Source organism: Myotis davidii, unplaced genomic scaffold (genome assembly GCF_000327345.1).
Source record: "Myotis davidii unplaced genomic scaffold, ASM32734v1 scaffold562, whole genome shotgun sequence".
Classification (NCBI taxonomy): domain Eukaryota; kingdom Metazoa; phylum Chordata; class Mammalia; order Chiroptera; family Vespertilionidae; genus Myotis; species Myotis davidii.
Window position 1 is genome coordinate 2,032,733 of NW_006293953.1, and position 26,770 is coordinate 2,059,502.

At 40.3% G+C, this 26,770-nt stretch overlaps 1 protein-coding gene across 3 annotated transcripts in view; it reads left to right on the plus strand.

Annotated features, from left to right (window-relative positions):
- Positions 1-26,770, plus strand: part of TPX2 (TPX2, microtubule-associated) — a 56,540-nt gene that overhangs the window by 27,563 nt on the left and 2,207 nt on the right. For all 3 annotated transcript variants that reach the window (XM_006767862.2, XM_006767861.2, XM_015566636.1), the window contains 12 exons: positions 2,420-2,548; positions 3,638-3,763; positions 5,826-5,947; positions 7,310-7,461; positions 8,701-8,872; positions 10,754-10,895; positions 11,525-11,741; positions 20,203-20,295; positions 22,120-22,296; positions 22,885-23,031; positions 25,375-25,486; positions 26,146-26,327. In XM_006767862.2, coding sequence (XP_006767925.1) covers positions 2,420-2,548; positions 3,638-3,763; positions 5,826-5,947; positions 7,310-7,461; positions 8,701-8,872; positions 10,754-10,895; positions 11,525-11,741; positions 20,203-20,295; positions 22,120-22,296; positions 22,885-23,031; positions 25,375-25,486; positions 26,146-26,327 — 1,771 coding nt within the window. The remainder of the gene's footprint in view (positions 1-2,419; positions 2,549-3,637; positions 3,764-5,825; positions 5,948-7,309; positions 7,462-8,700; positions 8,873-10,753; positions 10,896-11,524; positions 11,742-20,202; positions 20,296-22,119; positions 22,297-22,884; positions 23,032-25,374; positions 25,487-26,145; positions 26,328-26,770) is intronic.

A 26,770-nucleotide genomic window follows, 5' to 3' on the forward strand; every position in this document is an offset into this window, starting at 1 on the left:
TGGCTGCTATTGCTCAGTGGTTAGATTGTTGGCCCATACACCTACGGGTCTCAGGTTCAATTTCCCATCAAGGGCACATACCTGGGTTGCAGGCTCGGTCCCCGGCCCCAGTTGGAGAGTGTGTGGGACATAACCAGTTGATGTGTCTCTCTCACATTGATGTCTCTCTCTTTCTCCCTCTTCCTCCCTACCCTCCTTCCCTTCCACTCTCTCTAAAAATCATTGGAAAAAATATCCTCAGGTGAGGATAATAAAAAAAGGAAATGCATAATAAGAGGTAAAATGTTAGTGCCATTATCTCAGATCTTAGATTTAACTTAGTCAGAGATGCCCAATCTAGAAAGGAACAGCATATGAAATAGAATGGTGTAGACCAGTGGTTCTCAACCTGTGAGTCGCGACCCCTTTGGGGGTCGAACGACCCTTTCACAGGGGTCGCCTAAGACCCATCAGAAAACACATATATAATTACATATTGTTTTTGTGATTAATCCCTATGCTTTAATTATGTTCAATTTGTAACAATGAAATTGGGGGTCACCACAACATGGGAACTGTATTACAAGGGTCATGGCATTAGGAAGGTTGAGAACCACTGGTGTAGACAATCATACAAATTCCCTATTATTTTATTTCACACTAGAGACCTGGTGCACGAAATTTGTGTACGGGTAGGGTCCCTAGGCCTGGCTGGCAATCAGGGCCTTCCTTCCCATGGCTGCCCGCTGTTGGCTGAGGCCTTCCTTTGTTCCATGCCGCCCCCGGTGGTCAGTGCGTGTCATAGCGAGCAGTTGAACTCCCGGTCGGTCGAACTCCTGAGGGGACAATTTGCATATTAGCCTTTTATTATATATGATGGTTTAGATGGATAGGCTGAAAGATGGCCAAAACTACTTTGACAGAGAAGTTAAGAATCAACAAGTCTGTAATAATATTTTTTCCATGGAGGTGTTACTTTACCAGTGAGACCAGTGAAATAGAATAGGAACTCAGTTTCCCATGTATGGGCATGGTATATGACAAAGAAAGTACTGCAGAACTGTGGGGAAAGTGGTTTTGTTTTTTTTTTTTCCTTTTTTAAGTTCCCTTAATTAAGTACTTGGATAGTGGATATCCAAGTAGAATAAAAATGAGACTTGGTCTCTACCTCACTGCATATAAAACGGTCAGTTCTATGTAGCTTACAGATCTAAATGTGAAAGCTAAAACTCATATAAGGCAATATAGGAAAATATAGTGATGAGCTTATATAAGGAAATATAGGAGAATATAGTTATGAGCTTAGTATAGGGATAGATTTTCTTGAATACGATACACATAGAAAAGCACTGACCATAATGGGGGAAGGGGTTGATGTATTTTGAGCACTGTTAACTAAATGATACTATAAAGAGTAAAAAAGCCAACCCCTATAGTGGGAAAAGATACTTGTAACATAATATTTACAAACAACGCATTTGTAGTATGCAAAGAGTCTCTACTAATCAATTAGAAAAGGATTGACAATCCACAGAAAGCAAGCAAGAGACTTGAACTACTTAGCATTTTATGAAAAAGGTTAACCAAATGGCCAATAAACATGTGAAAAGTTGCTCTGTCCACTGGTAATTAGGGAAAAGCAAAATAAAACCACAGTAAAGTTCTACAAATCATTTAATATGGCTATAATTAAATCATCTGATAATACCTAATATTTAGGTGGATGTAGACTCTTATAAACTTGCCAGTGTAAGCATAAATTGATTCAAGCACTTTGGAAAAATGACTTGAGTTGTTACAACCAATGTCCTATGACCCAGTAATCTTACAGCTTAATGTACCAATCTTATATGGTAAAATGATAAAGAAAAAGTAACGATTACTATACGACAAGTCAAGATAGCTGCTTCCAGTGTTCTGTTTCTTAGGTTAGGTCATGATTTCATGAGATTTCATTTTGTAATCTTTTAACTTAATTTTTGTTTTGTGCATTTTTGGGTATGTGTTATATTTTAACTGTGTGGCTATAAGTAAAAGGAGAAAATAAATACTATGGTCAGTCTCCAGAAGCTCTGATCTCTAATTTCAATTCTGACAGCAGTTAGTTATGTAACAGGATTGGTCAAGTCACTTCATCTTGTTTTACTTGTCTCACTTATGAAAGAAAGAATTCTGCTAGGTGATTGCCAGTGCCTTAAAAAAATCTCAGCTTTACTGAGGTCTAATTCACAAGTACAAATGCATTTAAGTACTAATATTTATGATGAAATTTTTATAACTATCAGTAAAACAAGAGATTAGACGTTTAGAGTTGAAATAATACCACTAAACTTTTTATAGCTCTTTGTAGTTTGACATACTTTCACATTTCTGAGAACATTTACATATCTGTAGAAGATAAATTCATTTCAGGTAAATTTTGTCAATTCCTTTACCATAGACGATCTGTTAGACTCTCTGCTCAGAAAGCTTTGGCACAGAAAGAAAAACACCATGTGAAAACGAAAGCCAAGAGATGTCCTACTCCTGTAATCATCAGTGAAACTCCACCCTCCAAAAGAATGAAAGTGTAAGTAGCCACAGCTTTTGACAGTTGGCATAGGTTTTACCTCTGTTTGCTCCTGAGGTTAATAGCAAGCAGAGTATATGGTGCTGTTATTTTTATCAGTTAGGAATGCATTTTACCTGTTGAGCTAGAGTGGTTTACAGAATAGTTATTTATTTGCTTCACAGAAGTTTACTGTTGGCTTTGGTTCAGTGGTTGAACAATGCTAGGGCAGCATCTCTGTGAGTCAGCTTTTATTTCTTGCTTGTTCCTCAAGATGACTGCTCTGTTTCTTAGCTTCTTCCTTGTGTTTGTTGCCTTGTTCCCACAAGGTAGCTGCTATATCACTAGGTATCAAGAGAAGGAGGAGGCAAAGGAATAGGGGCAGCACCACCTGTATCACAAAAGTAAAATATTTTCCAGAAACTCTTGTTTTATCTTAGTTGCCCAACTGTGTCATGGATCCCTCCTACATGCAATAGCGACTATTGATGCAAGTACAATACTTTTGCCTTTTTCCATCGTCGCCCCAAACACAATTGGTGTTCTGTTAATAAAAAAGAAAATGGAATCGATATTGGAAGGCAACCAGCTGTCTGGCATTTGTGCATTGGATGATGAACAGTTGGAATCCCTCTTATCCTCTTGAACCTTCACCAGACAACTCTTACATTGATTTCTATTGGTGTTCTTAAAGTTTACCTCTTATAGATGATCTGATAACCACTAGTTACCTACCAGTAGAAGAATCTTGTGGGTGAAGTATGCTTGTTGTCTTAGAGTAGTGGTTCTCAACCTTCCTAATGCCGTGACCCTTTAATACATTTCCTCATGTTGTGGTGACTCCCAATTTCATTGTTACAAATTGAACATAATTAAAGCATAGTGATTAATCACAAAAACAATATGTAATTATATATGTGTTTTCCAATGGTCTTAGGCGACCCCTGTGAAAGGGTCGTTTGACCCCCCAAAGGGGTCTCGACCCACAGGTTGAGAACCGCTGTCTTAGAGAGTGAAAATTAAAGTCATATGCGATAGATTTGGGGAGGAGGCTAGAGCAGGGTATAATTTAGGCAATTAAGAGGATATTTTTGTTCTTTTGAACTCAAGTTCTAATCAAAAGAAGTCAGAAGAGAAAGATGGCATTGCTCCTTGTCAAGATACTTCTGGAAAGAATGAGTCTTCCCCAGAGAAAGCCAAGGAGAGACGTACTATGCCTGGTATGCCACCTGTAAGGTATGCTGCTTTCCTGAATTTTTTTTTTTTTTACCTTTCCTTCCTTTTTTTAAAAAAATATATTTTATTGATTTTTTACAGAGAGGAAGGAGAGAGATAGAGAGTTAGAAACATCAACCAGCTGCCTCATGCACATCTCCTACTGGGGATGTGCCGCAACCCAGGCACATGCCCCTGACCGGAACCGAACCTGGGACCTTTCAGTCCGCAGGCCGACCTCTATCCACTGAGCCAAACCGGTTTCGGCTGCTTTCCTGAATTTTAAACAGAGTCAATAGAAGAAAATTGCAAATGGGTACATCTCCAGTCTATTTGTTGTACGTGGAGCTTGGGAAATGCCTGAGGCTATAACCACGGTGTGGTGAATTGTTTTATAACCCGGTGGGTTCCCAACTCTTAAACATTGGGAAAAATATATTATTAAAGCAAATTGATAGAAATATAAAATGAAAAAGTAAAGGTTCTTACTATCCAACTTGAATGTTTTTATTTCACCAAGCTCCCTTCTAATTTTATTCAAGTAAAATACCCATTTTCCCAATCAGTATGTAAACAATCTTTGGGTTTGCTTTATTCACACACTAAGAGACTTTGATTTATTTATTTTTCTGTACTACTATAAAATCTTTACATTTACCTCTTTTGGTAGATTGTTAATATTCTCATTATATTTAAACATTTTCTGTTGAAAATGTAGTTTCTAATTTTTTATTATTATAAATAGTTAGTGAACATCTTTATAGGCAGAGCTTTTTCTTTAGAGTAATCTCAATTACTAGTTTTATGGTTATTCATATAGCCAATTTTATTTTAGAAAAGAATATATAAATTTACAGTGCCATCAATTTTGAATATTATTATTTCCTTGTCTCATCTGCATTGAATGTTTTTACTTTAAAAAATGTTCCTGCCACCATAGCCAGTTTAGCTCAATGGCTAGAGCATTGGCCTACTGAGTGAGGGCTTCCAGGTTTGATTCCGGCCAAAGGCACATGTCTGGGTTGTGGGCTCAATCCTCAGTAGGGGGCGTGCAGGAGGCAGCCAATCATGATTCTCTCTCATCATTGATGTTTCTGTCTCCCTCTCCCTCTCCCTCTCTCTCTGAAATCACTAAAAATATATTTTAAAAAAATAGTTCCTGCCCTGCCCTGTGCGACTCAGTTGATTGAGTGTCGTCCCGTGCACCAAAAGGTGCCTGTTCGATTCCCTGTCAAGGTGAACCCCCATCAGGGTGCATGTGGGAGGCAACAGATCGATGCTTCTCTCTCACATTGATATTCTCTCTTGCTCTCTTTCTCTTCCTTTCCTTCCCCACCCCTAAATATCAATAAAAAATGTTCCACATTTAATTGCTATATTGTTGATGGCATTTAATTATTTTAATTTGTATTTACCTGATTGCATTGTATAACAACATTGTATTACTGTTATTGTAACATCTTTTTGATATTTCCTCTTGGGTGAATTTTCTGTTTCCTTTTTTGTTTGTTACTAAGAATGGCTACTCTAACTGGAATGTTTACTATGTGTCAGGTACTCACAAACATTCTGTGAAGAGTATATTCCTCATTTTACAGTGGAGACACCTTAGGCTCTGAGAGGTTAGATCATTTTCTCAGGATCACATAGGCAGAAAATGAAATGATAGGGCTGAGATTTGAACTCTCTGGCTTTACTCCTAAGTCTATTCTCTTTATCACAGTATATGTTCTGTATATATTATTAACCTTTGGCCATATTTGTTGAAAGATTTTTCCCATTCTAGTGGCATTTTAATTTTAGCTTTTCTGGTGGCAAAAAGCTAATCATGACATAGTCCAATTTGTGGATCTTTTTGAACATCTTGTCTGTTTTAGCTATTTTCTGAAAATTTGTTCAGTATTAAGGTATAAATTGTGCATCTGGATTATTTTTTCCATAGGTTATCTAATTAAGTTTTTATTTGGGTAATTATTGTTTCACAGGTTTAATATCTAATCTATATAATGCCTTTAGATTATTTTGAACCATTGATCCTCTTTCTCTTCTCCTCTCTTATCTCCTTTATTGATTTGCCCTTTAGACAGAAACTTCTAAAAAGTACTGAGGAGCAAGAGTTGGAGAAGAGCATGAAAATGCAGCAGGAGGTGATGGAGATGCGGAAAAAGAATGAAGAATTCAAGAAATTTGCTCTTGCTGGAGCAGGTCAGCTTGGCTTTGGTTGAGACTGATTTATGAGGGGGTGCTTCTCATAATCTTGGTAGGGTGTTTTGAAGTCTCTGTCTTCCTTAGCCTTAGTTGGCATAAAATAACGTTTATTTAGAAGGCTGGACCATCCCTGTGACTATTCCCTATAACATGTTACATACATTGACCCTTTCTTATAGCATGCTGTTCCTTCTCTAACTGTAGAAGTCACACCCAGCTTTTTATTTTTTATATATTTTATTGATTTTTTTTACCGAGAGGAAGGGAGAGGGATAGAGAGTTAGAAACATTGATGAGAGAGAAACATCGATCAGCTGCCTCCTGCACACACCCTACTGGGGATGTGCACGCAACCAAGGTACATGCCCTTGACCAGAATCGAACCTGGGCCCTTGAGTCCGCAGGCTGACGCTCTATCCACTGAGCCAAACTGGTTAGGGCAAACCTATCTTTTGAGACCTTTTCCCATGCCTTCATTTCTTCAAGTAGAATTGATTTCCCCCTCCTTTTTCCTACTAATTCTTTTTGTTTATAGTAGAAAAAGAGGGACTAGGATTAAGACAGGAGATAAAGCAATAGGGCAGGCCAGTTGTTGTCCCATTTTATCCTTGGTAGAGGAAGAGGAAGTGGAATGATTTCACTTGTGGCTATGGAGGAAAAGCATGACTGAGGGAACTCAAGGATCAGAGCTTTGCTTTGCTCTTGCATGTTTATTGGTGGAGTTGAAGCTATAAAGCCCTGCTCACTGGGTTGAAGGAAGCACCCCTGGAGTTTATAGTGTTTCCTTCTTAGAGATGTTTAGTTAAGAGTGCCTTTTTGAAAAATATATTTTTATTGCTTTTTACAGAGAGAGAGAAGAGAAAGAGAGAGATAGAAACATTGATTGGCTGCCTCCTGCATGGCCCCCACCTCAGATCAAGCCTGTAGCCTGAGCATGTACCCTGACCAGGAATCAACCAGTGACTTTGTGGTGCATGGGTAGCCACTCAACCACTGGACCACACCAGCAGGGCTAGTTAAGTGTGGTTTTAAAGTCAGTTGAGATCTTTGTCTATCAAAAATATTCCAGCTACACATTATCTTCAGACCTATGGCCACACCTGGGAGATGGGATTTTTCTTCCTGTCCTACCTCTTTAACAGTTGGCATCTGACCAAAGGGCCTCACCTCCAACAGTACTCAACTTACTGAATAAGGCACATACATTAGTGTCCTTACGACTGTTTCAAATATTGGGTTACATGTAAAGAGTGAACAAAGTTAGATCCATGGTAATAGAAAGACCAAAAAGACTGGATAAAGGGAGATTTACTAATGTTCTCTGTGTAACCTGAGTGTTTTGCTCTGCTCCTCACTCAGGACAACCTGTGAAGAAAACAGTGAGCCAGGTAACCAAATCAGTCAACTTCCACTTTCGCACAGATGAGCGAATCAAACAACATCCTAAGAACCAGGAAGAGTATAAGGAAGTGAACTTTACATCAGAACTGCGAAAGCATCCTCCATCTCCTGTAAGTTGATGGACTAAGTGAATATTCTTCTTACTGATTTAGTGAGGACTTTAGCTGTAACATTTGTGGTCACCATTTACAATAATATAATTGAATTAAGATCTGAATTCTCACTTTGCCTCCTGTTAGCTCTGTGATCTTGGATAAATTACTGTCTCTGGGAACCATCTTGCCAAGTTGCTGTGCAAACTGAATTGATAATATACACAAAGCACATAGAATTATGGGTGGCAAATCATAAGTACAGGCTTGTTACAGCCTGTGCTGTTACAAAATTCTTGAAAAGGTTTTGTTTGCAAAGCTGTGTACAAAATATAATACCATTTATGGGAAAAATGGCTTTGGAGCAGACCACTCCAGTCCTATGCAGTGTTGTTACTGGAGCACTAACAAAAACTAACCATCCTAAATAAAAATTCTAAGAATCGCTACTTGCAATTTCAGTCATCATCATCATTTGTTGAGGTCGGTCTTTCAGTCTTAAACCCTGGGTGTGTTCTTTCTTTGAGATGTAGGTTCTGGAAAAGTGTTGTTTTCAGTCAGAAACCAATTTAATCAAAATCAGTGTCCCAAGGAGGAGGCTTCTTCACTCAGTTTTTGGGAAGGGTGTATAAGAGTCTGATTCAGACTTTTACACACTTGACCTGATCACTCCCAGAATCCTAATCAGTTTTTTTAAAATATATTTTATTGATTTTTTACAGAGAGGAAGGGAGAGAGATAGAGAGTTAGAAACATCGATGAGAGAGAAACATCGATCAGCTGCCTCCTGCACATCTCCTACTGGGGATGTGCCCGCAACCCAGGTACATGCCCCTGACCGGAATCGAACCTGGGACCTTTCAGTCCGCAGGTCGACGCTCTATCCACTGAGCCAAACCGGTTTCGGCCCTAATCAGTTTTTAAAAAATGGATTAGGGATAGAGTACTTTTAAGCATTTTTGGTTCCTTCTAATTCTAAGAAGATTTGCTCTTGATTGCTTTAAAACATTAATATACTTGTAAAAGATCACTTTATGTACTATTGTAGAACAATTTGCTAAGTGCTAGATTATTTTATTTTTTTTAAAGATGGGAATAGACTGGTAATCTGTGCTCAAAGACTGACAGATTTAAGAGTAATAATTCTTAAGGTTTTACACAAGCTCTTTTCCTTTTGATTCTCTGCTGAATATGTGACTTGTGGTACATCTGAGCTTCTATAACGTTTCATTTGGGGAACAACTTCTTTCTTTACAGGCCCGAGTGACTAAGGGATGCACCATTATAAAACCTTTCAACCTGTCCCAAGGAAAGAAAAGAAAATTTGATGAAACAGCTTCTACATATGTACCTATTGCACAGCAGGTCGAAGCCTTCTATAAAGGAACCCCTAACAGATATCACTTGAGGAGCAAGAAGGATGATATTAGTAAGTTTCTTACCGATATCATAGCTGGCTAGAGTCTCCCTTAGAATTCCTTTTGCTGCATCTTAGGCACAAATTTGCCTTTAATTGATATCCTAGTTTTTGAACTAAAGTATGGTATGTACCTATATGCAGACAACTAATTTACTGTTGAGCATTTTCTCAAACCACCCAGCTATCTATCCACTTAGGCCTATCAATCACTTGATCCTTCTGGTCAGTAATAAGGGGAATCAAAGATATCTTTGCTATATATCAAAGCATCATGGTGCATTTATTTACTGATAGAAAATGAAGGCATTCCATTCATTCAAGGTTGTGTGCTTTTTGTTCAGTGATTCAACAAGTTTCTTTTACTACTACAAATCAAGTACTTTGTTGGGTGTTGAGGGTATAGAAGTGAACAAAATGTACTTGGTGCTACTCAACGTCAGGTTCTAATTCAGTGAGAGAGATGAACAAATAGATCATTACAAATTATTCTAAATGCTATGAAAATGAAAGGAGATATCAGAGTTAAAAGATGTGGAAGATAGGTAGAGTGTGCCTGCGTACTAAGAAGTTCCTGGCAGAGAAGTTGAAAATAGAGGAGAAAAAGAAGATAACCAATGGTTAAATCCCCGCACAGGCGGGTAGAGGAGGAGTACTTATCATAGCTCTCGTTCTTTGAAAGGAGGATGGAAGAGTGAGAAGAATGAGTGCAAATGCTGGTGGGTGTATAGATTTGGTGGTGAGCAAATGAGATAATTCTAATAGTTTCTATTTTTTATGAAAAGAATTTCTATCAGAAGGAAGGTAAAAAAGTTTAAAAATAGTGGTATAAAATAGTTGTCCAGTGTATAAAGCTAGCATTATGGATAAAGCAGAATCTGGTCATTTTGCCATTGAAGGTCTCAGTTTTTTCTGCCCTTACATAGGCATTTGTGTAGTGCTGTGTCAGGTAGCCAGATAAGCTTAATACTGCTCATTTGTCAAATTTTATATTAATGAAAATAATATATTTTTTTAATCCTAATGGAAATTTAAATATTAAACATGACTTTTCAAATAATATATGACTTTTAGACTTGGATATGTCCTGGTCTTATAATCTCTGTACTGACAAATTATAGAAAGTAATTTTTATTTAAAACTTTTTACAGTGATAGCTAAATGATGGTTATGTATATACTTGAAGCCTAGCTTCTTTATAAAAGAAATATATTTGGTTTCTACCTTCTTATCTTATGTGATAAGTTCTAAATTAGAGAACTCATTCTACATAATAAAACTGACATGGTTGCCCCTGACCCAGCAAATCAGTATTTTCTATGAGTAGTAACAATGGTCTTTTTAAAATTTTTATTTTTATTGAATTTATTGGGGGAACATTGGGTGATGGTCTTAATATTGATGCTTTGACATAGTTTACTTTGTCCATTTAACTTTCTGTGCGAGGTAGTGTTGATATTTTGATATAGATGCTTTTAGGGAGTTTATAAAATTGGGAATTGTTACTTGGTCTTTAGAAAGGCCTTATTTTTAAAGCGGGAATAAGCAAGAATCTTACTTGTCAATTACAAGCAAAATTGTTGGCATTGCCAATAGAAAGGCAGTATAGGCCTGTGCAGTGATAAGGAATTCATCAGACATGGGTGGTTTTTAAGTTCAGAAGATAATAGTGGAGTTTGCCAAAAGTTTACCTTCATCAATCATACTCCTCAGTAAAGAGTGATAGGAAGGAAGGGACTGCATATTTGTCAGGTTGCCTAATGTGCACTGAGCTGAATATGGAGGGCCAACCACTCTGTGGTTGGGCCTCTCTGGGTTGCCAAGATGAGTTAGCACCTACAGGTAAGTGGGGTCTTGAGGAGCCAGGTGAATGTCTCTGATCTCGGTTTACAGCTCTGTTACCCAGCAAATCTACTGTGGCCAAGATTGTCACAGAACCACAGACTCCTGTGTTGCAAACCAAACAGCGCACAAGGCCTGTGACCTGCAAAAGTGCAGCGGATCTGGAGGCCGAAGAGCTCGAGAAACTGCAACAGTAAGTGCCACTGGCAGTTATGAGGAAGAGTTTAAGAAACCGCCTGCTCTCTTTTCAGTTCTATAAGGGGACAGTTGCTATTTTTCATGCCATGGGAATTTACAGCATTTGAGTTGCCAGCTCTGTAGGCTGTGTCCCTGCCTCTATGATTAGTCCTGAAAGTGGGAATATGGAGATGCCCTGGAGTGTAAACTGATAAAAAGCTAATGCAGAGGTTGGAGTGGGAGAACTTAGTTATGATTCCAGTTAGGGAGTGTCCTCTGAGGTTAGTTTAGGTAGATCCTACTCTTTCATGGCTACCCAAGGCATTGTTCATGGGAGGAAACTGGAACTTAATATGGATTTGTCTCCTATATCCTCTATATCCTCTTTCCATTTCTTTTTGTACTTTTGAGAAGGGGGAGCTTCCCCTGTGCAGAGAAACCCCAGTCATTAAAGTGGTGGGAATGTGAGGATTTTCTTATTCTTTGCTCTAGAGGTAGAAATAATGGCTATGGAGAGAAATTTTGCTCTGCATGATGGCTAAACTTAATGATTATTGTTTTTCTGTTTGGCCTACTTTGTTGTTTATGTATTTTTTTAATTATTAAAATTTTGGGGGCGATGGCATTTAAATTCTCACTTTACAGATATAAATTCAAAGCAAGGGAACTGGATCCCAGAATTCTGGAAGGTGGGCCCGTCTTGCCCAGGAAACCGCCTGTGAAGCCACCCACTCAGCCTGTTGGCTTTGATTTGGAAATTGAGAAAAGAATCCAGGAGCGCGAGTCGAAGAGGAAATCAGAGGACGAACACTTTGAGTTCCATTCCAGACCTTGCCCGACCAAGATCCTGGAAGATGTTGTGGTAAGAATGGGTGAGGCCCTGTAGGCTGACAGAGTTGTCCTGCTTATGACCAAATATCCACCCACGTATACATATTTGAATATATACTATGATCAGGGCGTCATATTAGGAGTTGTAGGTGATAGAGAGACATATCAGAGGTAGATTTTGTTCTCAGGAAACTTAAAGTCCAAGAAGGGAGACAACATATGTGTACGGATATAAAATGAGACAGAAGTGTTCTCAGAGAGATGGCAGTTAGAAGAATGATAGGAATTCAATGGAGATAATGATTTCTCCTAGGTGGAAGGTTCAGGGAATGATTTTGGGAGGAGGAAGCATTTGACTTCATCCTTGACAATATGGAGTAACAGTCATCCTCATCATGTTGTCACTGTTGTAGTAGCTGGCACTCTCAGTATGTGCCAGGCACTGCCCTAAACCTTTTTCGTATATTAGGCCATTCATGTTGCCCATGGCCCCTCCAGGTGGTTTAGTCTAATTATCTCTAGTTTGAGATGAGGCAGTTGAGGCCCAGAGAGGTTAAGTAGCATTCCTAGGACACTCAGTTAGTAAACGGTGGAACAAGGATAATAATTCAGGCACTCTGGCTCCAGAGTCTGTGACCCTAAACTGTCATTATATTGCTTCTCCATTACAAGGTAGAATTTGTACTTACAGAAATGCAAATGAACTCACGAGGCATTCCAGGCAGTGGGGGTGACAAAAAAAGCCTGAAGGTAGAAAACAGGACAGCTTACTGGAAACTTAGTGGGTCAGTTAAGCTGGAAAAAGGAAGTCTATATATTAAGAGGAGCAACTGGAAACTAGATGTGAAAAGTGGGTTACTTTATTTTGATGGTGGGGAAGAGATGCCACAGTCCAAGAATAAGTAATGGAGGTCAGCACCGGCTTAAGTGCAAAGGTGGTTTTTAGATGAATTTCCGTGCAGATGAAGAAGCACCCTCTTCCCTTGGTTTGGACCTACTTATGTTCAGGTGCTAAGAACATTGTTTCCCTGTCCTCTTTCTTGTTTACCCTTTAGCATTACCGTGGTTTCAAGTGAAACTGTTCACCAGTGTTTATTACCTTCAACTTTTGTTTATTCTGTTTCTTAGTACTAAGTCAGAAGCAATTTGAAGTTATATTTTCCAGGCTTTAAAAAGCACGATAATGCTTAGAAATGGTTCTTCCCCTCTTTCTATGCGATGTCTTTCAGTTGAGAACTTTCTGCATGAGACCTCTTTTCTACTCACAGTGGTTGTTATTTTTTTCCTTTTCCTTTTTTTGGTATGATGCACATCTATATTATCTATACTAATAAAAGGGTAATATGCTAATTAGACCGGAAGACCTTCTGGACGTCCTTTCGGACAAAGCAATGGTGGTGGGGCCAAGGCAGAGGCGGTTAGGGGTGATCAGGCTGGCAGGGGAGGGCAGTGGGGGCGAGCAGGCCAGCAGGCGAGGGGCAGTTGGGGGCGAGCAGGCCAGGGGGGAGGGTGCAGCAGTTAGTGGTGATCAGGCCAGCAGGCAGAGTGGTTAAGGGTGATCAGGCAGGCAGGCAGGTGAGTGGTTAGGAGCCAGCTGTCCCAGATTGCGAGAGGGATGTCCAACTGCTGGTTTAGGTCCGATCCCGCAGGGATTGGCAGGCGGACATCCCCCGAGGGGTCCCAGATTGGAGAGGGTGCAGGCCGTGCTGAGGGACACCCTTCCTCGCCCCCCCCCACACACAAATTTTGTGCACCAGGCCACTAGTTTACTACAATGTCAAACTCTGTCACAAACTTTATTTTACTTTTAAATAATTCTTTATTGTTGAAAGTATTATATATGTCCTCTTTTTCCCTCATTGACCCTCTCCAGCCTGCCCCCAGCCTTCACACCTATTGTCTGTGTTCATGAATTATGCATATATGCATACAAGGTCTTTGGTTAATCTCTCCCTCCCACCCCCATGCCTTCCCTCTGAGATTTGATATATACTTTTGAGTAGTAAAACCATCCCTTTTCCATGGTATAAATCTACCACAGCTTTTTTATCCACCCATCTGCTGGTGGGCACTTGGGCTGTTTCCAGATCTTAGCTACTGTAAATTGTGCTGCTATGAACATAGGGGTGCACACATTCTTTCTGATTGGTGTTTTGGGTTTCTTAGGATATATTCCTAGAAGTGGGATCACTGGGTCAAATGGCAGTTTCATATTGAATTTTTTGAGGAAACTCCATACTGTTTTCCATAATGGCTGCACCAGTTTGCATTCCCACTAGCAGTGTTTCACAAACTTTAAAGAAAATTTTCCAACCCAAGGACTAGTCTGTAAGAGCTGTGCCACCGTGGTCATTAACTGCTGAGCAAACAGTGTTCTGAATAGAGCAGGGGAAATGCAGGTTTATATGCAGACTTCAGAATCTTAGCACCAGATGGGCTCGCTCAGTGTTTTCATTCACACATTAGAAAACTGAGGCCTAGAGAAGAAAACGACTTTCTCAAGGCTTCTATAACATTCATTTGGTACCTTGCTTTTAATAACATCTTCTCCTAAGCTCCTGGTTTTCCTCCCCTGCCACAAGTTTTTGTTTTTTTATTTAATTCATATCCTACCCTTTCAATTTTTGCTATATCCTTATATCTCATACACTAGTGTTGACTTTATATATTCTTAAAATCAGCTCATTTAAAAAAAGATACATTTTATTGATTTGTACAGAGAGAAAGCGAGAGGGATAGAGTTAGAAACATTAATGAGAGAGAAACATCAACCAGCTGCCTCCTGCACGCCCCCTACTGGGGATGTACTTGCAACCAAGGTATATGCCCTTGACCGAAATCGAACCTGGGACCCTTCAGTCTGCAGGCCAGCGCTCTATCCACTAAACCAAACCAGGTAGGGCAAAATCAACTCATTTTTAAAGTGATTTTAAAGGAAACATTTAAATCATCATGTAAATGGAAAACCAGTACTTTTTGCCATGATTAGCAATAGTAGCTACTAATATACAGCTTATTATGAGCCATGTTTTATTCTAAACTCTTTATATAATACTTAATTCTCATAATAACTGTATGTGGTAAACATTATTGGTAGTATTATCCATCCATTTTATGGTTAGGAAATATAGAAGTTAAATAACTTGCCCTAGATAATAAACTAGTCAGTGCCAGAGCTAAGATATGAATCTAGGTAGTATGGTTCCAGGGTCCATACTCTTGGAGCATCTATATACATAAAACCCTAAGGCAGTGGTTCTCAACCTGTGGGTCGCGGCCCCTTTGGGGGTCAAACGACCTTTTCACAGGGGTCGCCTAAGATTATCGGAAAACACATATATAATTACATATTGTTTTTGTGATTAATCACTATGCTTTGATTATGTTCAATTTGTAACAATGAAATTGGGAGTCACCACAACATGAGGAACTGAATTAAAAGGTCGTGGCATTAGGAAGGTTGAGAACCACTGACCTAAGGGATCCGGGTTCCAGAAGCCGGGCTCATGGATGGTGAGCGCAGCTGTGGCCGTTTGAGCTTCTCCTGCCTTTGTGCAGCACTGCCAAGAGGCAGCGGCAGTAGGTGCAGCGTGGGGCCAGGATGAGCGGAGTGGCAGGCCTGGGCTTGGGCTCCTCCCCCGCCACCTGCCGATTTGCGCACTACTACATTCCTCAGGGGATGTCGGACTGCGGGTTTTGGCCCAACCCCCACAGGCCTGGCCTGCGGGATTCCAGCCAAAACCGGCAGTCTGACATCCCCCGAGGGGTCCCGGATTGCAAGAAGGTGCAGGCCAGGCTGAGGGACCCCACCAGTACACGAATCCGTGCACTGAGCCTCTAGTTCTTGAATAAAATAGAAGGTTCTTAAGGAAAATATGTAATTATTAAAAATAAAAAAATGACTATATCCCATCTAACATCCTCTTCCATATCACCAGTCATACCTGAACTCCACTTTTAGAAACATTGATTTAGGAAATTGGTTTGGCCGTTTGTTGTGCTTTGGCGATAACTCGGGAGAAGTGTTAATTGGAGGAGGTTGACTAGTTCATTAGGAGTTAGTTGAGATCTTAGAGTAGTGTTGTACCAGGTTATGCCTTGTTGAGAATTCTGGATAAACAAATCAGCAAAGCACTAGGTTAAGCAAGTATGCAACTGAATTGAAGTGCTATGCTGCAGGAGAGTGTTTGCCAAATCCAGCTAGTTCTCAGAATCCTCTGGGGATCTTATTACGTAAACAGATTCCTGGGCCCCACCCCTGGAGCTTTTTATTTGTTAGGTGCAGCAAAGATTAGAGCCCAGTGAAGAATTTAGTGTCTGACACACTAAAGCAGTCATATTGTTAATAATAATGTTTTATTGCATGCATACATTGTACTGTTTTTTTTCCTGAGTGTTTTATGTCGATTATCTTATTTGTCATAACTCTTTCAGAGGTAGGTTCCACTTTTTAGGTGAGGAAAGAGACACTAAGAGGTGTCTAGTATGCAGAACCAGGATTTGAACTGTCATATTTTTAAAATATATATATTTATTGATTTCAGAGAGGAAATGAGAGGGAGAGAGAGATAGAAACAACAATGATGAGAGAGAATCATTGTTGGCTGCCTCCTGCATACCCCCTATTGGGGATCGAGCTCACAACCTGGGCATGTGCCTTTACCAGGAATTGAACTGTGACCTCCTGGTTCATAGGTCAACTGAGCCACACCGGCTGGACTGAATGGTCATCTTCTTAAGCACTGTCATGCTGCCCCACAATGCTGTTATCATTGTTAATTTTGGCAAACACAGTTTTTGAGTTTGATGCTAGCTGTTTTCAGCTCTCTAAATTTCCAGTGATTTCACTTTAATTGATGGTTCTAGAGAAGCAAAGCATAGGAGACGTTAGATGTATTCTCTTTCACTCTTCTTTGCTTTTTAGAAAGGGAAGCTCTGGAAGAGGAATGTGGCTTGCCCATTTTTGGAAGTTGTTAGCAGAACTGAGATTAGGTCTCTTAATTCTAGTCTTGGACTTTTATACTAGCACAGAAGAGCCTGCCTTCCAGAGCCCAAATGCATCTTGTTTATCTGCCACCATTGTTCCCCATTCATGTCCTCTGGGTGCTTAAGCTGCCTCTCTGTCTCCTTATGGTGTTTCTCAGGCACTCCCGCCTAGGTGGCAAGGAGACAGCGGGCTTGGGCAGCAGTGGGCCATGAGGCAGGGATGAAATAACGGCTCTTGGGAGAGAGGTGGAGTGATGAAAGCCGTGAGCTCCAGGGTGTGAAATGTGAACTTGGTGCCGACATCTAGTGGGAGAGCTGGGGCACCACAGAGGTGGATATGGTGTCAGTGAGGCCAGTGAGTAATTTTAGCAGTGATATTTTAGGGATGACTTGGGGAGACCAGCACACTTTCACCCCTACCCCCTCTTATCCCTGAAATAACATTGCTTCACAGTAATTTGCTAACTGCTCTGGGACAGGCCTGAGATCTTGCCCTAGGGGACTTGGGGGGCATATCCTGCCTTACAGAGACATGCTCACCCCCATTATACTTTAGCCGCAGTCCTGCTAGGTTTCTTTATAGCACATGTGAAAACCTGGAAATCATTGATTTATTACTTTTGTATTCTCTTTCTTCCACTAGAATGTGAGTTCCCTGAGAGTAGGGGCCGTGAATATCTGTACTGTTCACTTCCGTATCCCTAGAACCTAGCATCACAGCATAGGCACTCCAATGTGGATAACTGAGTGAGTGACAGTACAAGCTGAAGTGCTCCAGCCTGTGTTTCTAGTGTGGTAGACACTGGGAATTCAGAGATGGAATGTGAAACAGCCTTGGTCCTGAAAGCTTTCAGTCTGGCTGGTAGAGCAGATTGACATATAAACAAATTAATCAACCTTGTGTTCATTGAACAATTACTTCTGTAGGTTCCTTGGAGAATGCAATTGGCGACCTCCCTGCCCTTAAGGAATTTATAACTAAAAAAACTTAAAATGGCAAAACAAGAAGACTTTGTTTCTAAAAACCCAGTTTTCTTTTCTTTATTTCTTTTTTTTTTTTAAATATATTTTATTGACTTTTTACAGAGAGGAAGGGAGAGAGATAGAGAGCTAGAAACATCGATGAGAGAGAAACATGGATCAGCTGCCTCCTGCACATCTCCCACTGGGGATGTGCCCGCAACCAAGGTACACGCCCTTGGCCGGAATGGAACCTGGGACCTTTCAGTCCGCAGGCCGACACTCTATCCACTGAGCCAAACCGGTTTCGGCTCTTTTCTTTATTTCTGATTGAGCCCCCAGTTGGCTTTGATTGCAGTGGAGAATGGGGTATGGGTAGATGGTTGCTGTGAAGTTGATTTTCATAAATCACCTTTCCCTCTCTCCCAACTAATTATGAGGATTGATCCCATTGGTAAACATCTCTTTCATGGCTGACTTGTTGGAGGTTTCCATTGCTTTTCTTTTACAATGCATGTCTCTCTGGTGGGTGGATTCAGAGAGAGGGAGAAAATAGGAAAAGAGACATTATTTTAGAATGAAATGAGTCCTCAGATATTTATTTCCAATACTTTGTTTAATGGAAAGAAAACAAATAATCTGAGGTCTGAAGGCTATGTGATGCACCTAAGGTTACAGCAGTTGGAATCAGAGTTGGGTGAAAACAGATTTCTGGCTTCTTGTTCAGTGTTCTTAGTCCCACATGTCATAAGTGTGTTTAGGCAAGAGGCTGGTGTTCACATGTCTAGGATGTTGTACAACAACAGATTTTGTTGGTTATGGTAAGCATTATTTGAAAATCCCATTTCATGGACTTTTGTCACTCAGATACATTGGATTTCACTATGCTGGAGATCTTGGCTTTATTTAGGAAACATAAGAACTTTCACATCAGAATGAGCATTCCCCTTGTAGTGGTCACCATAGGAGGGTATACATTTTTTCCAATGACTGATACTGTGCAAAACATTTTGGAAAAGCCTCTTGTCTTAGATCCTGTGGCACCGTCTTTTGGATCTCTTCTGGGATGGCAAACCTTCATATTTCAAAGATTAATTTGCTTTTAGAAGCTGGTGTAAAGTCATTGGGAACTAGAACTTCAGAGTAGTCCAAGATAATAGGTCTGGAAGCAGTTTTGTTTAATTAAAAGTAAAGATTGAGTTCTACCTTGCTTGGTCCCAAAATTGGCTTTGAAAGCCACTCAAGAAAGATATTCCAAAGATGTGTTGAGCAGTTGCAGCATTGTTGGAATTAAGGAGAAGTCTCTCAAGATGTAAATTTGAGTCCAAGGTATAAATTCTGTTATTCTTACTATATTCATTCAACAAACATTTGCTGAATGTTTGGCTTTATACTTGCCAAGGTTAGGGATTGATGAAATGCAAGTCCCCACTCATGGAGCACTCATAGGCTCACACAAGCAGATGAACATCTAAATAAACAAGTGCAATGAAGTTCTGTATGTACTGTGATAGAACTCTACACAGGGGGAGAGAGCGTCAGTTCTGTAGGTTCTGGGAGTTTGAGGATCTTGAAAGGCTTTATGAAGAAGAGATGCTTCTGTGGAGGTTTGCAAAGAAGGGTTAAGTACTTCAAAGCAGCTGAGAGAGCGTGCACAAGGAAAGACACTGAGGTGAGAACCAGTGTTAATTTTGGCAGTTGCCAGTAGTTCATTCATGAGTAGGAGGGTCAAGAGATAAGACTGGAGAGTCAGGCAGGGTATCAGATTATAAAGTACCTTGTACTTCATGCCAGGGCATTTGTTACACTGTTGTAGGTAAACAGTAAGAGGGAGCCATTAAAGAATTTTAAGTCAGGAAGTAATATTTCAGATGTGTTTTGAAAAAATAATTCTGACTATATACAGAGGATGGATTGGAGGAATGAGATGAGCTGAAAAGCTGTTTAGAAGGCTGGTGAATGGTATAGGCAATTGATGATGTGGCCTGTGGTAAGGCAGTGAAGAGTTTAGAGAGGAGGCAGAGTAGAGAGCTGATGGGCAACATTAGCATGTGTGAGAGGATTTTTTTAATTGATCTGGTTATACATTTCATTCAAAACAACAGCCCAAGAGCTAATATTTTATAGTTAGTATTAATTGCCAGATTTGTGGTAGAGTATAAGTGCTTATAAAATGAACATTTTTAAAAATTTTGTTTTTGAGGGATTGGGGTATAGAAAGGAAGAGAAACATCAAAACATTGGCATTAGTTTGTTTTCTGTTGTCAGTAGTATTTTTCATAAATTCAAAAGTAAGATTTTGATGAATTCTGTTTCTACTGAAGATACAACTCAAACTATGTCCTTATTGCCTCTCTTCTATTGTGATATTCCACCTTTGGAGTGCCACTGCAGATCCTTTGTCTTAGTTGGGTAAATAACGACATACTGAAACACTAGCTTTATTTTGATTCCTGGTTTTGTGAATTTCTCTTTAAGACAAGGATTTAATCTTAAGTAGTAGAGATTGTCCTGGGATGTCTAATGGAGTTGTTTATTCCTTCCAGGGTGTTCCTGAAAAGAAACTACTTCCAATCACTGTCCCCAGATCACCGGCGTTTGCATTAAAGAACAGAATCCGAATGCCCATCAACGATGAGGTGATTCCCTGGGATGGGGATTCCTTCTTCCTTCTGCATCATCAATCTAAGCATTACTCTTTCTTAAAGCTTAATGGAACTCAACGGCAGTCACTCTTGTCCGGAGTTGTCTTCAACAGTGGGCATAAACATTTGATCACCTCTTTTGCTCCTCCAAGAGCAAAGTAATTGGTGTGAATCTTCTGGCTTGCAGTGGTAATTCTTTGCAACTTATTGGAGGCCTGTCTGTTTGTATAACATTGACAGTTGGCCTACCATTGTAACATGGATTAAAAGTTGCTGATCCCTGCCCTCTATTTTGCCTGAGTTGTCACCATTCACTGAGGGACTTCTTAAAAATTTATTTGTTTGTTTGTTTGTTTTTAGAGAGAGAGAGAGTGATTGTTCCACTTATTTATGCATTCATTGGTTGCTTTTTGTATGTGCCCTGACCGGAGAGTGAACCTGCAACCTTGGTGTATTGGGACCGACACTTTAACCTACTGAGTTACCCTGTCAGGGCACTGAGGGACTTTAAAATTTGCACCAGACCTAGGGATTGGGGTATAGAAAGGAAGAGAAACACCAGGCTGTTAACATTCACCCTGTCCTACCTCCATTAATCCAAGGGTTGCAAAGGTGACTGTGTGATGATGGATCATGAAACTGGAATACATAAACTGTCATTGATCAGGCTTGTTTCCTGTTACATCTTCATCCTATGTAATAGAAGCCTAATATGCAAATCGACCAAATGACGGAACGACCGGTTGCTATGACATGCACTAACCACCAGGGGGCAGATTCTCAACGCAGGAACTGCCCCCTTGTGGTCAGTGTGCTCCCACAGGGGGTGCGCCACTCAGCCAGAAGCCAGACTCACAGCTGGTGAGTGCAGTGGCAGTGGTGGGAGCCTCTGCTACAGGTGGGTGGTAAGGAGCAAGGGGTCCCAGACTTCAAGAGCCCCGGACTGAGAGAGAGATGTCTGACTTCCAGATTCAGATTAAGCTGGCAGGCGGACATCCCCCGAAGGGTCCTGGACTACGAGAGGGCGCAGGCCAGGCTGAGGGATACCCTCTTCCCCCCGACCCCCTTCCAGTGCACGAATCTTGTGCACAGGGCCTCTAGTTTTATTAGAGGCATGGGTAGGGTCCCTAGGTCTGGCCTGGCGATCAAGGCCATTCGGGGCCTTCTGGCTGCTGGCTGGGGCCTTTCTTCGTTCCACGCAGTCCCTTGGTGGTCAGCGCATGCCATAGTGAACGATTGAACTCCTGGTCTCCCGGTCGAACTCCCAAGGGGACGCTTTGCATATTAGCCTTTTATATATATATAGATATCCAGAGTTGGGGTAAGTTCATAGCAGATCTCAAGCATAAGCCATTTTATGTGAGTTCATTTGAAACTAAAATACACAGTAATCTTACGTTACCAGTTTGAACCCAAACAACTTACTTGGTCCTATTCCGGGTTTGACGACTCATTAACTCCCAGTCACATGTTTTAGTGGAGTCTAGATGGAGGGTGGGTCAAAGAGGAGGCCAAGGTGTGTTTGTCTTCTGTTCTTCATCTTATTCACACTGATTGATCTCATTAGTTTTTACAGCCTTCCTGTGAAAGACTTTACATCTTTAAGAGTAATTGTGTTAGACCTTTATCAAATACTTTCACATTGGTCTCACCCCAGTGAGTTGGTAGGTAACTTTGCTACACAGGAAACTAAGACACCTAAGAGGTTGAGTGACTTGCCTTAATTAATGACTTCTGTCATATATTGTCTTTCGACTCTCCATTCTGAGGAGGTAAGAGTGAACAGTCTTGTTTTTAAACTGCGTTTTTTTCTTGTAGGAAGAGGAGCCGGTAGTGATAAGAAGAGCTCAACCTCGGCCACATTTGGGGGTACCTTTTAAGCCCCAAATCCCAGAGGCAAAGACTGTGGAAATATGCCCTTTCTCATTTGATTCTCGAGACAAAGAACGCCAGTTACAGAAGGAGAAGAAAATAAAAGAACTGCAGAAAATGGAGGTAGGTGTTTTCATTTCTGTAAGTAGCTTAACACTATTCTTTGATCCCTCAAAGATAATCTTTTATGTTGCATTTTTATAAAAATCACTGACTTCCTTTGATCTCTTCATGACAACCTTATGAAGTATAAAAAGGGCAAGTAATTTTAATAAGCTTTCTGGCTCAAGGGTGTTAAGTGACTTGCCCATGATTATGTTGCCATTGCAGGCAATACCAGTATTGGGAGGAAAACCTGGGTTCCTTTTAAGCCCATTACTCTCTATTTTTTTTAATATGTTTTTATTGATTTCAGGAAGAAGGAGAGAGAGAGAGAGATAGAAACATCAATGATGAGAGAGAATCATTGATTAGCTGCCCTCCTGCACACCCCTTACTGGGAATCAGGCCCGCAACCTGGGCATGTGCCCTTGACCAGAATCGAACCCGGGACTCTTCAGTCCACAGGCTGACACTCTGTCCGCTGAGCCAAACCAGCTGGGGCCCTTTTCTCTTTTTTTAGATTTAGGTTCACCCAAATATTCTGGCATAGCTATTGCTTTCTGGCTAGAAAGGCCTTATCTTAAATCTTAATGTTTTCTTTTATATCAGGTGCCCAAGTTCAAGGCACATCTTTTGCCTGATTTTGACACTGTTAACCTGCCAGAGAAGAAGGTGAAGAGTGTAACCCAGACTGAGCCTTTCTGCTTGGAGACTGACAAAAGAGGTGCTTTAAAGGCACAGACTTGGAAGCACCAGGTGAGGCATTGGGACAGCAGCTAATATGTAAATGGTTGTTTGTTGGTTTGTTAGAACGGGTAGGCCCACTACATTGAAATTCATCTCAGAACTAACACTCTGGATTATTTCAGAGTCTCTGCTCTAAATCGGGTCAGCAAACTTTTTCTATTAAAAAAAAAGATTGTAAATACATTTTAGGTTTTGTAGGCTGTATACGATCTGTCATATAGTGTGTGTGTGTGTGTGTGTGTGTGTGTGTGTGTGTGTGTGTATTTTAATTCTTTAAAATTGTAAAAACCATTCTTAGCTCAAAGAGGTTGTAAGCTGGCTGAAGTTTGCTGATCCTGGCTCTAAGTGCTCACCTGGGGGATGTGAGAACTGATGGGCTTTCTTTGCATCTGGAGTTTCTTTATATATTAGACTTGTTTGTTACATGTTCACTCGTTTCTGTTGGTGCTTTGATAAGAAATAGAATAGCGAGAATAGATTCTCAATAAGGTATGCTGTTTTGTCAGCATAGTGTGCTCTTTGCTCTTTATTGATGACAGGTAGTTAAAAACAATTATTTGGTTGTTGGCTGGTTTAGTTGGAATCTAATTCTGCCCTATCTGGAAAAAAATTTTTCCTGAATCCCTAAGTTTGTTGGTATTTTTATATTGTCACTTATCTTACACTCTGTCCAAAAGGAGCTCTGGACTAATTTCTTATAGGAAGTCACCCTTCTTGAAACCCAAGAAATGTGACTGCTAACCTGACTGAGTGGGCGTAGGCCTCTTGTAGTTGTTATATTCTAGGAAAACTTGAGACTGTTGCTTTGAAAGTACTAGCAAATCTCTCTTTCAAGGTCCGTGACACAGAATGTCTGTGGGGTTATTTTCCATAATAAAATTTTTTTTCAAGTTTTTCAGACATATACAAAGTAGAATACTATAAATGAACTTGCATTAACCTGTAACCTGGTGCTATAGTGATCAAAACAGAGAAAATCTTACTTTATCTATGCTTCTATCTCCTTATCTCTACACTGGATACTGCTACCTACACAGGGTTACTTTGAAGCAAATCCTCATCTCATTTCTTTTTAAAAAAAATATATTTTATTGATTTTTTACAGAGAGGAAGGGAGAGGGATAGAGAGTTAGAAACATCGATGGGAGAGAAACATCGATTCAGCTGCCTCCTGCACACCCCCCACTGGGGATGTGCCTGCAACCAAGGTATATGCCCTTGACCAGAATCAAACCTGGGACCTTTCAGTCTGCAGGCCGACGCTCTATCCACTGAGCCAAACTGGTTAGGGCCCATCTCAACTGATTTCGTCCAAAATACTTCAGTGTATAACTTTAAAATATAAGGATTAAAAAAATATAATCACAATATTATTATTGTAGTAAAACATTAACAGTAATTCCTTAATAATGACAGATAGTCAGCACTTATATACCTCCAAATCTCATAATTTTTTTCAAGCAGTTGAATCGCTCAAATCAAGATTCAGATAAGGCCCACATATTACAGTTGTTTAATAAATCCAAATCCCTTTTAATCTATAGGCTTCTCAACTTGCATTTCATTTGTTGAATAAACTGGATTATTTGTCTTACTGGTTTTCCATAATCTGGATTTTGGTCATTGCATTCTGTGGCGTTGCTTAATATGTTCCTCTGTCTCCTGTGTTTCCTGTTGATGAGTAGTTATATTAAGAGACTTGATTAAATTCTGGTTAGGTTTTTCTTTCTTTTTTTTTGAGGGGGCTTGGAAGGGAGAATATTTTACAGATGATCACATCTGGGGGTATATAATGTCTGTTTGGGGGGTAGGTGTTAAGATAAGGTCTTAAAATTACAATTGATCCTTGAAACGGTACTATTTTGAACTGCACAGGTCCATTTATGCATGGATTTTGTCAATAAGTACTGTAAATGTATTTTCTCTTCCTTGTTTTCTTAATAACATTTTCTCTAGCTTAATTTATTGTAAGAATATAGTATTTAATATATGTAACATACAAAATATGTGTTAATTTACTATTTGTGTTATTGGTAAGGTTTTCAATCGAGAGTAGGCTATTATAGTAAGTACATTTGGGAGGAGTCAAAAGTTATATGAGGTTTTCAACTGTGTGGAGTGTTGGTGCCATAATCTTCATATTTTTCGAGGGTCAAATGTATCATAAAGATACTTTCTAATTCTCAGTAGGTTTAGATGTCATTCTGATCTACTCATTGTAAAGGGGGTTTTGATTGGGATTTAGATGAAATCATTTGCTGTCTTTATTGATGAAACAGTTAGAAACGCTAGTACTTGAGTAATGGAGGTGGTAGTCATGGCATGTTATCTGACAGGCTTTCTTTCTAATAGCTGGAAGAAGAACTGAAACAGCAGAAAGAAGCAACTTGCTTCAAGGCTCGTCCAAACACTGTCATCTTCCAGGAGCCCTTTGTTCCCAAGAAAGAGAAAAAATCCATGACTGGTAGTATTATATGTATTCTTGAGGGATTGGGGCAACATTGTCAGACTTCCCAGGGGCATTGCCTGGGACTCAGTTGTGTCCGTATAATGCCGTGGCAACCAGAAGCATTTGTCTGTAGAGAATCTAGTTTTTTCTCTCCTTGACCCAGACTTTTTCCTTTGTTGAACCCAGCAGCTATGTTGAGTTTCAGAATATGTTGGGGCCAGATTCACAGAGCAAGATCCTGGGCAGAGGCAGCTGGCATTTCAGTAATAGTTACAGGCTTTGCCCACCTAAAGAGTACCAGGAAGTGGGAGGGATAGCCAGGACCTCTTTCTGGAGTTCACCCTGAAGCAAGCCTTAATTACAAAACATTTGCTTCCTTAAGCACTGGGTAGGTTGTCAGAAAATTGGGATTCTTCTACATCTATCTGTCTTAAAGTCACAATGTGGTTTTAAGCAAGCTACTTCGCCTATGTGGGTCTTGCTTTTCTCCTAATTAGTGATTTTCAGGGGCCCTTCCATGTGTTAAACTTCTAGGACTCCACCTTTCAGTAAGGCTCCCTTAGTGCTGAGCCGTCCTATTGACATGCATGTCGGTGCCTCTTGCTGGCTCTCTGGGGGCCCGGTTTATGCAAGTCCTGCTTGTGTACCAATATTCTCTCTGTTTCTGTACTCAGAGAGTCTTTCACTAGTTCAGGAACCTTTTCAGCTGGCCACTGAGAAGAGAGCCAAAGAGCGGCAAGAGATGGAGAAGAAAATGGCTGAGGCAGAAGCCCAGAGAGTCCAGAAGTTGGAGGAAGTCAGGCAGCAGGAGGAAGAGCAGCAGAAGGAGGAGCTGGCCAGGCTACGGAAAGAACTGGTAACTGGGCAGCAGGAGTGCTGACTAACCCATGGTTGTCTCTGCTTTGTTTTCTCTGTACCTTGTCTTGTAACCTAAGGTGGCTACAAGGACACATCAAAGACGGGAAGCGGGAAACCGCACAAATCAAGGGTGATGACGAAGTGGAGATGTGAATGAGGCTTAAGATCTGTACATTGTGATCCATGTATCAGCTAATATGAGTCATAATTTTGGCCCTTTTTAGGAACCAACCTGCCAGTTACATAACTCACAATGTTCATGCGATAAAAGGAAGCTACTTGTTAAACAATACATTTATCCTTAGCATGGCACTCAGATTCTTCCAGGGGTCTTCATAAGGAGGAAATCATGGCATAACTGTTCACAGTGATCATTAGCTTTTTTTTATTATTTAAGGCTTAAGAGAACCAATGTATTTTACAATTAGACAAGAATACATA